Here is a 12,282-nt window from a genome sequence, read left to right as displayed (position 1 = left end):
ACGGCATCAATAATGAAGTGGGTTGGGGTTTTCTCAGTAAAAGCACCTATTGGAGCTCATATAAACTTTTGAGTCGCTAATGATTTCAAAAGTTTGACGCTGCGACTGAGAGCATCACTCGGATGGATGCCAAACACAGCACAGAAACAACAGTAGAGACAGTTAAAACATAAAGAGATACACGTCAGCAATGAGATCCTTCTCCAATCCATATAGTTAAAGAGATAGAAAGTGACAACAAGATAAAGTAATGTACGAATCTGAAACACTACTTGAAGTATGTGTTGCAAACTCCGTCGACGGATGCATCCCGCAAAGACCTCCATCCATCCTGGCTGCCCCATTTCTTCAACAAAAACAGACTTTCATTCTGATCTGTAGTAATATCGAGATGACGTGCCTCGGGATAATCTTCATTGAAGTCATGCTCTGGGCGGATCTCTCTGAAGATGCCCAGGAATTCGTTCCAGTTGGAGTTGCGACCCCACGCCTGCAGCCGGGCATTCTTGACTTCGGGATCCAACATGGCGGCGACGTGAAGCAACGCGACATCCTTGACGTCAATAAAGTAGGCTGTATGGAGTTAGTCAATGTCTCTTATTAGGCTCAAGTCATGCTTCGAGGTGGACTTACCAGCAGGATAGGCGTCCAAAGCCTCTCTGGTGCCGTTCCAAAGATGTCGTAGCCAGTTGGCTGGAGACTCGGAATGCTTTTGGTGCATGGGCTCTCCAATAACGCCCGAGGGATTGATGGAATTGACGGTGTAGTGAGGCTGGTTCTTGATGACGAAGTCCCAGACAGCCTTCTCGGCGGCGACCTTGCTGGCGGCGTATGTCATAAACGCACGCGACTCTTCGTAGGGAGGAGGTGCCCAAGCGATCTTTACAGCTTTTTCGTTCCACGTGTCTCGAACGACGTGCGTGCTGTCACCAAGAAGTGGAGTGACGGCAGCCATGATGGAGCTGGTGAAGACGACCTCCTTGACCGAAGGCTCTTTCGCGGCGGCCTTCAGCACTGAAAGGGCACCGTCGACGGTTCCCGGGACGACATTAGCCGGGTTTGGGTCTAGGCTGGTGATGGTTGCTACATGCATCACTGCAGACACTCCCTTGACGGCCTCATCAAAGGCGTTCTTTGAGGTTAGGTCCGGGACCGGGACAAGTTCGAAGTCACCCTCGTCAGAAGCTGTCTTGAAAACGCGCTCCACAAGCCACGATGCCTGGTTCAGGTCTCGAACAGAGCCTCGGACCTTGTAGTCGCGTTTCAACAGTTCTCGAATGACATTGCTGGCAATGAAGCCTGTTGCGCCGGTGACGAGAACCCAGGAGCCGGCTGGGATGGTGGTCTTGAGAGCTTGGGACATAATGCTGGCGGCTCGGAGTGACTTTATGAAGCAGATGTGACAAAGAATAGTTGTTGATGGTATGATCTATCAAATATTAGATCTAGAAAAGAAAAGACCTAGAAGTCTCTTATATAGATAATTTGGGTCTAATGAAAGATATCTGCGGAACTGCACAACACCAGCGCTTGTCCTTATGCGCCGACAAGAGGACTTCGCATATGCAGGCTAGGAATCTGTTCATCTTATGATCAACTCCCAAAAGGGAAGGAACAGGTCTTGGCAGGTTAGGGTCATTATTAAGGATATGTCGCTCCGGCGGAGATGACGAATCAAGTAGGATTTAATCCAGCGAAATCGTTAAGCTAGTTTCCGTAATGGAACTACTCATACTGATTTGAGTTAGAGTATGCTCTATTTGACTCGAATGAGTAAGATTTACAACTGGTTCTTCAGAGTTCTGATTTCAATACGAAATTCCTTGACTACGATTTGCAGAGTTCCCACGCGGATTTCCACTATCGTAGAATGATATCTACGCGTAAGTAGCCTTAGCGACATGGACAAGTTGTTTCTACGTTGACCCCCCGAGGCAGCCAACATTAACTCAACATGTAGTTTTGGTGCTTCCTTCGAGTGATCCGCTCAATAACCGCCAGTAGATCGTTTCAAGCAAGCCCGTGAGTCCTAAACGGCGAGGTCCACCTTGAATGTGAGCCAGTATTTGCAACCCATTCACATGTTGTCGTGAGGTAGGAATATCCTTCAGAGCTAACTGTGATATAGAAAGAGTTGTCAGTGGATTACGGCTACATAGCCTTCAGTTACAAGGGAGTTTCATCTCACGTCATCCATTGCCAACGCCATGGTATTAGCAATCGTTATGGTATCAAAAGATTCCGGCTCTTCTTGGATCCTGTGTCTTAAAGCCCGAATACATTGCGACTTGTACTGCAGCGCTATTGGTGTGAAGATTTGACCGTTGGGCTCGTTCAATGAAATATGACGGCAAGCACCCAAGAGTATGGCGTTCAGGAGGTTGACGTCGTCAGTGGCGAGTCCGACCCATTCTCGTAATATCTGATCCTGGTGATTTCCGGGATAGCTAAAGATTGCACAGTGCGCTATGAAAGCAGGCACCACTATCTTGACGTCTAGACCCCAAGATCACTAATGTAAGCCAGACGGTGACTGACGGATTATTGCGCGAGACATTCAGGCGACGGGTAGTGATGCCATGTGAGGCATATGCTCTTACAATAATCAAGAAGGAAACGCTCATCACGAGATAAAGATCTCGGAAACGTTGAAAATGGATCGAAACCGCCGACGCTATCAAGCTTCAAAGGGCCTGGCGAAACGTCCACATGAAATCTGACAATCACGTCATTGTCCGAAGAGAGATATCTCGTCCCGCCTTCTTCATTACTTGAATGTAGATAGGCATGTGTTCGGAGATGCCTCTTCCTTGCATGAGCTTCGCGGATAGCGTGTGAGTGTGCCGCCGACCTGCGGGACCTGGCCGACCCAGGGCTTGCCGGATGGGATTCGTCAACGAAATGGAAACGCGGCGGCATCGTGGGACGATAGAAAGAATTATTACGCGTGTGCAGACTCAAGAGAATGAGTAAATGCTAGACAGTTGTTAGTATCATTTACAAGGTCACACAGTTGGAGGGGCGTAGGGAACTTCACTTTGGCAGCGGCATCGCATTTGTCAGCTTCTGCGCAGCTTGATGAGCTTAATGATCCTCCAATTGTTGCCAAGAAATGATATTTCTTTCTTAGGAAAGGCTTCAATGAATAAGCTTGTCATCAAATTCACGATGCATTCGTCCGGGCGGGAGTGAGCATGTCTCACGTAAGCAGACCCGAGAGCAACGTTTATGCGAATACCGACAGTTGCAAAAATAAATATTGATGTTTTCGAGAACATTCTGTTGCAATTACTGTGAGCTGTGTCTAACATGAGCCGATGATGCTGTCCTACCCGTCATATTCATACTCTTTATTCCGTCACTCCAAGACAATCTCGTAGCCACACAACCTTGAATGCTTACGCTAAAGCCGTCACAATACCCACAACACCCCCAGCAGCCATCAAAACCGCCCTAGTCATATTCTGCCACCCAAAGGTAGTCAACATCTCCCTCACCATCTCGTCATCCTCCGGCGTGGAAGGCAGAGGCGTCTGTTCCTGAGGTCCACTCAGATCCGTCCACTGACTCACTTCCCCCTCACCATTGACCGAATCCAAAGCGCTCCTCTGCCCAGGCTTGAACCGGCCCTGCTTTTTCAAACCCTTCGCACTGTCAACACTTCTCGAACCGCCCTTCTCCTCATTCTTCTTGATGAGCGCGAAGTTGTTGGGGATCATGACCTGCGTGAACAGCGCAATCGACAAGCTCAGCGCGCCGGCGCCGAGGTAGCCGTTGGCGCGGGCGTTGTTGGCGGTGAATTTGAAAAGTTGAAGGGCCGACCGGCTGACGGCCGGTAGGGACCGGAAGGCGAGGAGGCCGAAACCTGCCCCGGAGACGAACGCCGCAGCGGGGAAGATGTGCGAGCCGCGGCTGAAGAGCCATCTGATTGAAGGGAGGGAGCGAGATGCTGGTTGGGCTTTGAGGATGGGTACATCGAAGAGGGTGAGGGTTGCAATGCCGCCTGCGGCTACGAGCGATACCGAGATGCTCGTTGCTTGTAGGGCGATGTCGAGGGCTGGCATGTTGCACGGACTTTAGTTGCAGGGGATATCGTTGTAGGGAGAAAAAAACTGTCAGTCTACTTTGGACGAATTCAATTGCCAGTATTATATGGATTATCTGTTATCGCGACATTGCTGTGGGAGATTCTCGATGCCAGGGAGCCGTTCGGGTGACGTCAACGACTAACGCCCCGAGTTATTGACCGAGTTTGTCCGCCGGCCGGACCTCGCACTGCGGGTCCCTCCGAGTACAACGCCGGAGTCTATTCTAACAAGCCGATCGGCCACATCGCCGGTCCATGGCCATTCCATTCTTTGGAATGTATCAATACACCATGATATGTAGTTAGCTTTAGCCGTAGCAAAACGTTGATCACATTTCCTTAATTTGCCCCCTCATGGAGAATCGATGGCTGAATTGACATCCTTGATTATTACTTGTAAATTATGATTACCCAATTATTCATAAAGCATCGTCTAAATCACTTTTAACCTTGGCGTAACACCCTTCCAACCAACCGAAGAACTACCACGAGAAACCCATCGCATCCTCAAGGCCATAGTACAGCGGGCAAACAAAATCAGCAGCCATCGCCGAGTTCGCAGTCGTGACACCCGTGGAACCTCCAGACCCCAACAACCCCATATCAAACCCGAGAATACCACCGCCGACCTTGGGCCATCCCACGCCACCGGCCGGGTTCTTCGCGAACCCGCCCCAGACGCCCTGCATGAACGAGCTCAGCTTGGCCTGCTGGTCCGTCGCCTTGCCCCACTTGCCGTACTGCGCGTACGTCCCGAACACGGACGGGATCTCGCTCGTGTGGTAGGACCCGGCGTTGGCGAAGATGCTGGTCGACGCGAAGGTCGGGTCGTAGCGGTAGCGGTACGTCGTGACGCCGTTGGCGGCCAGGAACGTCGCGAGGCGGGAGGTCGTGCAGGTGAAGACGGCGTCCGTGATGATCTTGTCGGCCAGCAGGTACGGGTCGTTGATGCCCTTGAGGGCGTACTGCGAGAGGATCGAGTTCTTGGTGGTCGCGTCCTTGAGGCCGACGGTGGAGAGGGCGTTGGTGAAGGCGGCGGAGCCGTCGTTGAGGGATTCCACGGCGAGGAAGGCCCGGGCCTCGTTGAGGGTCGTGCCGATCATGACGGGGATCTTGGGCCACTGGCCGATCTTGATGCTGTTGCGGACGTCGTTGGTGTAAGTGCCGTCGACGACGGGAGGGAAGACGAGCGCGGCGGACTCGATGTAGGCCTTGATGTCCGAGGCGGAGACCTGGCGCAGGCAGGTAACGTCGGCGCAGTTGAACTGCTTGAGGACCTTGCTGTAGCTGTCGGAACCGGATCCGATGAGCATGGCCTGTTGCGACTGCATGATGGCCGCCGAGAACGGGAGCGGGCTCGGCGGGTTGGCGAGGAGCTGCTTGACTGACTCTCCACCGGCCGACTCTCCGAAGATGGTAACCTTCGACGGGTCACCACCGAACCTGCCGATGTTGTCCTGGACCCATTTCAGAGCGAGACGCTGGTCGAGGAAACCGGCGTTCTGAGTACCCGCGGGGATATCGGGCGAGTTGGAGAAGCCAAAGATGTTGGTGCGGTAGTTGGTAGTGACGACGATCACATCTTGTGCAACAGCGAGAGCCCCGCCGTCGTAGATGGGCAGGCTTGCTGTTCCGAACTGCAGGTTTCCGGGGAAGATCCAGAACAAGACGGCCTTCTTGGTCGAGGACGTGGCGGTGGGAGGGGTGAAGACGTTGAGGTACAGGCAGTCCTCGCTCTCCTGGGTCAGAGGACCGGTGGGGTTACCGAAGATGGCCTTCTGCAAGATCTGGGCGTTGCCGCTATCCGAGAACTGCTGGATGCATGCCGGCTTGAAGGAGGTCGCGGACAGCGGGGACGTCCACGCGGCGGCCGCTTCCGGGGCGGAGAATCGCTCCGGAGGAGACTTGGCGAAGGGGACGCCGAGGTAGGCATTGGCGTATGTTGCTCCCGGGACTGCGGGTTGCGTCGTGGTGCCGATGATGGCGCCGTTGGGGATGTTTACTGTCGGAGCGGCGACGTTGGCTGCGGGAGCGGCTAGGGCCTGAAGGAGGAATGTGGAGGACAGGAGAAGTTGGGTGAGTGAGACCTGGGGGACGATGGCCATGTTTGATGAGTTGTGGGATGGCACTAGAGAATGGATGATGGAATTGGGAGTGGATGCTTCTTCCTACAACGCTTCATAACCGTCTTTCTGCCTCATCTTATATATCTATCGTCAACGATTCATCTTCACCATCGGAGCAACCGACTTCCAATATTTCTGACGCCACGCAGAGCTACCAGGCCTTTGTGCCGCGAGAGACAACATCTAAGACATCGCGCTTATCCCATCGAGCTAACCTCGTCGATGTGCTTTGACCAACACCAAGCTAACCAAGACGATGCCGTTGCTAAAGCTGGCCAGAAGAGGAGCTGCCCGACCTACATACCGGTTGCGGATGGCTTGTCCCGCTTTCGGGTTCGTCAACCGATCATGTCTCTGACCCTAAAGAAACTTGACGGAATGCCGACGCGGAGGCTCACCTTCTCCTTTCTCGCCTGACTTCATGGGGGAGCCGTATTTGGGAAAGACACGCCGAGGACGCTAGGTGTTGGCGAAGGCCCAGACTAGACGTGTCTTGGCGCTCAATGGCATTAAGAACGGCGCGAACCAGAGGGGCGGGACGTGTCTAGGGACGGGAAGTGGCATGATGTTTTCAATTCTTCTAGAATTGGGCGCCGAACCATGTGGCTTTGCTCCGTTTCCCGCTCGCTAACTTATCAGCTTTGCCACGAGTGCTAATAAGCTTGTTGATGTGACCACATCGAGACTCAATTTGAAGCCTACAGCCGTGAGAACACCACCACATGAACGCCGCGCTGTATCCACCTACGTGGATGGATCTTGCGACGTGACAGCCATAGAGGAAGGAAGGAGTTCACGAATCACACTTCGCAAGAACATGGTGGGCTGTTTACTTGAAAGAGGTATCAAAATTATGTATCGCAAAGGTCTGCGTTCATATCCGCATAGACCAATGTCCCTAGTCTATGATTACGAAGAATAGACATTAATGTTATTTCCATTCCATCATCACCACCTCCTCACAGGAGCAGTGGCGTTCTGCTTCTCAAGCTTTTCAAGCTCTTCGGTGAGGATGTACAAGCTGATCCTAGATCCAGCGCCACAAAGCTGTGTGCTGTTACCGGGACACTTGAAAGAACAGTCAGTGCTGGTCTCATTGGCAGCGGCGCGCGTGTCGTCCGCACCGCCTAGGCTGAGAGCATCACCACACCAGCACTCGCGCCCGTACTCGACACCGGCGTATGTCTTGTCGTAGCAGGCGCTGAGACACTTGTTGATGGTCATCTCGTCGCCGTCATTGAGAACTTGAGTGGGGAGAAGGCGGCCAACTTCAGGCTCCGAGAAGCAGCCGTAGTATGTGAAGTTCTCGTTGCCAGGAACGATGACAGGACCAGTTGGTGTGGGAGTTGCGGAGGAAGTCGTTGAAGAGGAAGTCGTTGTAGCAGCGACGGTGGTGTTTTGAGCAGCCAGGAAGGAGCTTGAAGATGCAGAAGTGGTTACTGCAGCAGTCGTGGTCGGTGCTGCGCTAGACGTAGTATCGATCTCCTCGAGGACAGGACCAGAAGAGGTAGCGGACAATGTAGCACTGGTAGTAAAGGTCGAGTTGGAAGGTGTCAGAGTGGACACGGAAAGCGTGGTAGAAACCTCCACGCTGGTCGAAGGAGTGGCCAAGGTCTGAGCCTCAATGGTGCGGTTCAAAGGAATGGACAAGGTAGTGAAGGTAGAAGAGGCCTCAGTCGTCGTCGCAGCCGCGGTGGTGGTAGAGACACCTTCGGGGGAGAACATGTAGACTTGAAGACGATCTCCAGCACCGCACTTTTGGGTGTTGTCGCCAGCGCAAGGGAAAGAGCAGTCAGTCAGAGGAGCCTCGACTGAGGTGGCATCAATGGCTTCGCCACACCAACCTATTGACTTATTAGCAATTGTTTCATCATGAACGGCGAAGAAGACTTACACTCGCGACCGTACTCAGTGCCGAAGTACTTCAGGCCTGCACAGAAGCTGCCGCAAGACTCGAGAGTCATGGAGTCGTTGGCATAGGTGCGAGCAGGAAGAGCACGAACACCTTGTCCCTCAGTGAAGCAGCCTTGGAAAAGCCAATCGCCGACACGTTCGTTCGCCGGAGGGGCAGTCGAAGTAGGAGTGGCAGTGGCAGTGGCCGTATCAGTAGGTTCTGTGCCAGTCGGGACACTGCTAGTCGGTACGGGCAAGTTGCCATCGAGCTTGTACAAGTTGAGTCTGGACGGTCCGCCACAGTCTTGAAAATGTCAGTTGCTTGATGCCATAACAGTGTGGCGGATCACTCACATTCACTGCTGTTGCCAGAGCAAGGCATACTACAGTCGGCGGCGGCGGCGGGGATGGCGCCGACTCCAAGAGAATCACCGCACCAGCACTATGAGAATGTTAGCTTTGTGGAATGACGATCACGATGCTAGTTGCTCACCTCTCCTCCATACTCTAATCCGGCGTACGTGTTCTTGCGACCGGAGCAGGCAGCAATACAGTTGGCAACAGTCTTGTCCTCAAGATCGACGAGGTTGGGAAGGGCACGAGTGTCGGTGGCCTCGGTGTAGCAACCCTCGCTCACATACTGGCCAACACCGGGGTTGACTTCAGGGCCCGTGGGGTTCGGGGTGCCGGGTTCTCCGGGTGTGGGAGTCGTGGTGTTGCCATCCCATTGAAGAGAGTCAGCAAACAGAGAGAAGAAAGCACCGCCCTCGAGTTCACCAAAGCCGTTACCACCGCAAATCTGGTTGAGGTCACCGCCGCAGTCGAAGTTGCAATTACGCTCATCAACCTTCTCGATGGGGATGTTGGGGCCTCCCCAGCATTCGGTGTGGTACTGAGTGCCGCAGAAGATGTAGTTCTTCTCAGCGCAAGTCTGAATACACATAGCATTGGTGCTGGCAGGGTTTCCGTAGACCTGGTTCGCGAGCTGGCGACCGGGGTTGTTCTCCTTGTAGCAGCCGATGTAGCGGTATCTGCCATCGCCGTCAGGAAGAAGAGGTGGCGCTTGCTCGGCGACAGCTGTGCACTCGAAAGTGAAGAAGTGCTTTTCGAAGTTGGGGTCATTGGTATTCATGGTCCAAGGAGCCGTACCCTTGTAAGAATCGGTGTTCCATTGCGTCTTTGGCACAGCGCAGATCATGGTCGCATCAGCACTCTCGCCAGGGGCAAGTTGGGTACCCTCGCCGAGGTCGACTGTGTTGGCTGCTGATACGATACCTGGGATGCCAAACGGCGGCTTCGAGACAGTCAGGATGAGCTTGACGCCTCCAGCCGGAGCAGCGTTGGTGACGCGGAATTTCAGCGACTTTGAGGTGTTTTCTGTAACATTGCCAAAGTTGAAGTTGACGTTAGGGTCGTACTCAACCCAACCAGTGCCGTCTGGCGTCTGGAATTCGATCAGTGCCACAGGAGCAGGGCCGGCGGAACCTGCAATGGTGAAGGCCTTGCTGCCACCATCCGAGTTGACCTTGAGGTAAGCCCCGAAATCGCCGCTTACGGAAGAGTCAAACGTGATGCGGACCGTGACACCAGTGTTGGCTGGGATGCTCGCTGGAATGTTGGAAAGAGTAAACTTCCCGACGGTGAGGGTAGCAGTCTCTCTGTTCCAGGTTGTCCAAGGCCCCTGGGCACTTGTCGTGGAGAACTGGACATCGGTGATTGACAGCGCCGAGTTGCCCTGGTTGGTGAAGAGAACTGTCTCGTCCGGGTTACCCTCGGAACCAGCGATGACCCCCTGGAAGGAAATGGTCGGGGGAGTAACTGCCAGTAAGGGGCCAGCACTTTGGCCAGTTCCCGTGAGTCTGACGTGAGTACCCTGGCTGTAGCCCTCGGCCGAGTTGGTGGTGTTGACGATGAGGTCTGAAGAAACCAAGCCAACAGTGGTAGGCTTGAAAGCCAAGCTGACAGTGAAGGTTTGACCGACAGTGAGGGTCAAGGGCAGAGTCGCGGCGCTCTTGATTTCGAAATCCTGGGTCTCATCCAAACCGATGTCGGATACTGTGACGCCAATGACTGCCGTGCAAGTAATGGTGCGAGCCTCACTTTCCGAGCCGACGTCGACCGTGCCGAATTCGTTCGGAGAAGTGCAGTCGATAGGTGTCGTGACGGGTGAGCCGAAGGCATACAGATAGCCCAGCGTGGTGCCCTGGTACAAGATACCATCACCAAAAACAGCTCTACCAAACTTGGTTGAACCCGGGACGCTGAAAGATTTGACCAAGTTCAGAGTGCCGTCCTTGGGAACGGCCTCAAAGACCTTCAACTGGGAACCCTCAACATCCATGGTCCAGAGAAGACCAGTGCCAGGTTGGCCGTTGAGAGACGTAACGGTGCCGTGGCTAACACCGAGGATGTAGGCGTTGTTCATGGGGCTGGTCGCGACCTTGGTGAAAGACGGGACGCCGGCATCGCAAGAGAATTTGAAGACGTTGGTGGGGTACTGGATGACTGTTCAAAACTTAGAATGTGAAACCGGGGCGACGAGATGAGGGAATCAACACATACCGTTAATGTAGATGTAGCCGCCTTCAAGCGGGTAAACGCCAGCGCCAGCATACACAGAGTTGTCGTTCTGGTAGACCTGAATGACGGCATCCAGTCCATTTGCGCCATTGCGGTAGCCACCCATGTTATCCAGATTGATCCAGTACGTCTTGCCACTCTTGCCTGTCACAACACCGATACGACGAACGTCGCCGCAAGAGAAAGTGCTGGGAAGGATCTGCAGAGGACTGGTTCCCAAGTCCTTGTCGGCGCCGTCCAGAGCCTGCTTCTCCCAAGGCATGAAGAAGTCTGTAACACTGAGACTACCATCATCGCCGATACTCATATGGACAGCGGCCTCCTCGAGAGCGGTGGGCGGGTTGCGGCCGTTGACGGGGATGGTGCTCAGCTGAGACGCATAGCCGTTGCCGCTGGCGTAGAAGAGAGAGCCGGCATCATCGGAAGCGAGACCTCCTCCAGACATCCAAATACCAGCACCCGGGACCGTCTCGGGAACACCGTCACCTTGGGTTGCGAAACGTTCAACGAGTGCGCCAGTCGTCTTGTCCCAGCCGATGACCCAGCCGGTGAAATTGTACTGGACGCAGTGGGAGGCGAAACCGGCGTAGATGTACTGGCCGACGTGCAGCAGACCAGGACGCTGGTGGTGAATACCGCCGTTGAAGCTTCGGATCGGGTTGTTCCTCGCCACGGTGCCCTCGAGATCGACTGGGTAGTTGGGTCGCTCGCTGAGGTCGTTCACATCCAGTGCGTGGATGTAGTAGCGCCCAGCAGGGCGACCTTGAGCAACATTGGGCTGGGTCTGGTCGACGTAGGTCTTGGACGTCAGGTAGAGAGTGTCGGTGGTTGGGTCGATGACACCTGTAGCCGTGATGCCGACGTGAGGGTTGATGTCGACACAGCCGTCGAGATCAGCTGTCAGGAACGGGATGTGGAGGTTGCGAGAAGTAATGATCTCGCCAGTCTTGGCATTAAGTTTGTAGACATTATTCTGCTGTGTCGCAACGTAGACGTATTGTGTGCCGTCGCCGCCTGTTGGGGTGTAAACGAGAGGCTGTGAGAAGATTCGCTCCGTGTAACCGCCGTAGTTCCCAGGAAGAAGTGTGCGGAAGAGCTGGCCGAATTGGGAGCTCCCCACGATGGAGGGGTCCATGTTGTGAGTTCTTGATGCCGAGTCGCGTTAGGTGCCATTGTCTCGTCTCGAGAACGATGTCTCTCCCCCACCGAGCGGAGCGCTGCCATTGCGACAGCCCAACGATCGGCGCCGGGGACATCGTGGGGTACGGGTTGAGTGTGAACTTACGTTTGATAGCCAGCACGAGAGTTGTCGCCTCCCCAAGTGATGGTGTCGGTTGAGGCCTGGCCATTGGCAAAGCCAGCGAGGCCGACGAGGGCCGTCAACAACCACGAAGTCAGAGCCATGGCGAATGGCTTGTCTTGCTTCTCACGGGCGCGGTCGGCCGTGAAGCTGTGGTTCGACTGAAAACGAAGGAAACCCGAAGAGAGGGGGATGGGGAAACGTCTCCATCAGCTGGGATGGGAGGGCGGCTCCCTGATGTTATTTCTTTAGAATCCCATTGCGACTCGACTCGAATGGCTCGTCGCCGCGTCCGC

General features: G+C 54.3%; 4 protein-coding genes across 4 annotated transcripts; all 4 read right to left on the bottom strand.

The window, feature by feature from the left end:
• Positions 1-268: 268 nt before the first annotated feature.
• On the bottom strand, positions 269-1,363 carry CkaCkLH20_07708 (uncharacterized protein; the record flags this gene model as incomplete). Its single annotated transcript, XM_038890425.1, has 2 exons — positions 269-573; positions 634-1,363. 2 exons carry the CDS (start codon positions 1,361-1,363, stop codon positions 269-271), a joined length of 1,035 nt encoding a protein of 344 aa, XP_038744475.1.
• A 2,035-nt stretch (positions 1,364-3,398) lies between these two features.
• CkaCkLH20_07707 (uncharacterized protein) lies at positions 3,399-4,064 on the bottom strand (the record flags this gene model as incomplete). Its single annotated transcript, XM_038890424.1, has 1 exon — positions 3,399-4,064. The coding sequence occupies one exon, from the start codon at positions 4,062-4,064 to the stop codon at positions 3,399-3,401; it is 666 nt and encodes a 221-aa protein (XP_038744474.1).
• Positions 4,065-4,569: 505 nt separating this feature from the next.
• CkaCkLH20_07706 (carboxylesterase) lies at positions 4,570-6,192 on the bottom strand (the record flags this gene model as incomplete). Its single annotated transcript, XM_038890423.1, has 1 exon — positions 4,570-6,192. One exon carries the CDS (start codon positions 6,190-6,192, stop codon positions 4,570-4,572), a length of 1,623 nt encoding a protein of 540 aa, XP_038744473.1.
• Positions 6,193-7,161: 969 nt separating this feature from the next.
• CkaCkLH20_07705 (WSC domain-containing protein) lies at positions 7,162-12,090 on the bottom strand (the record flags this gene model as incomplete). Its single annotated transcript, XM_038890422.1, has 6 exons — positions 7,162-8,057; positions 8,108-8,410; positions 8,461-8,548; positions 8,600-10,611; positions 10,669-11,831; positions 11,972-12,090. 6 exons carry the CDS (start codon positions 12,088-12,090, stop codon positions 7,162-7,164), a joined length of 4,581 nt encoding a protein of 1,526 aa, XP_038744472.1.
• Positions 12,091-12,282: the final 192 nt, after the last annotated feature.

Source organism: Colletotrichum karsti (assembly GCF_011947395.1).
Source record: "Colletotrichum karsti strain CkLH20 chromosome Unknown Scaffold24, whole genome shotgun sequence".
Taxonomy (NCBI): Eukaryota; Fungi; Ascomycota; class Sordariomycetes; order Glomerellales; family Glomerellaceae; genus Colletotrichum; species Colletotrichum karsti.
This window is presented reverse-complemented; position numbering and strand designations above follow the sequence as displayed.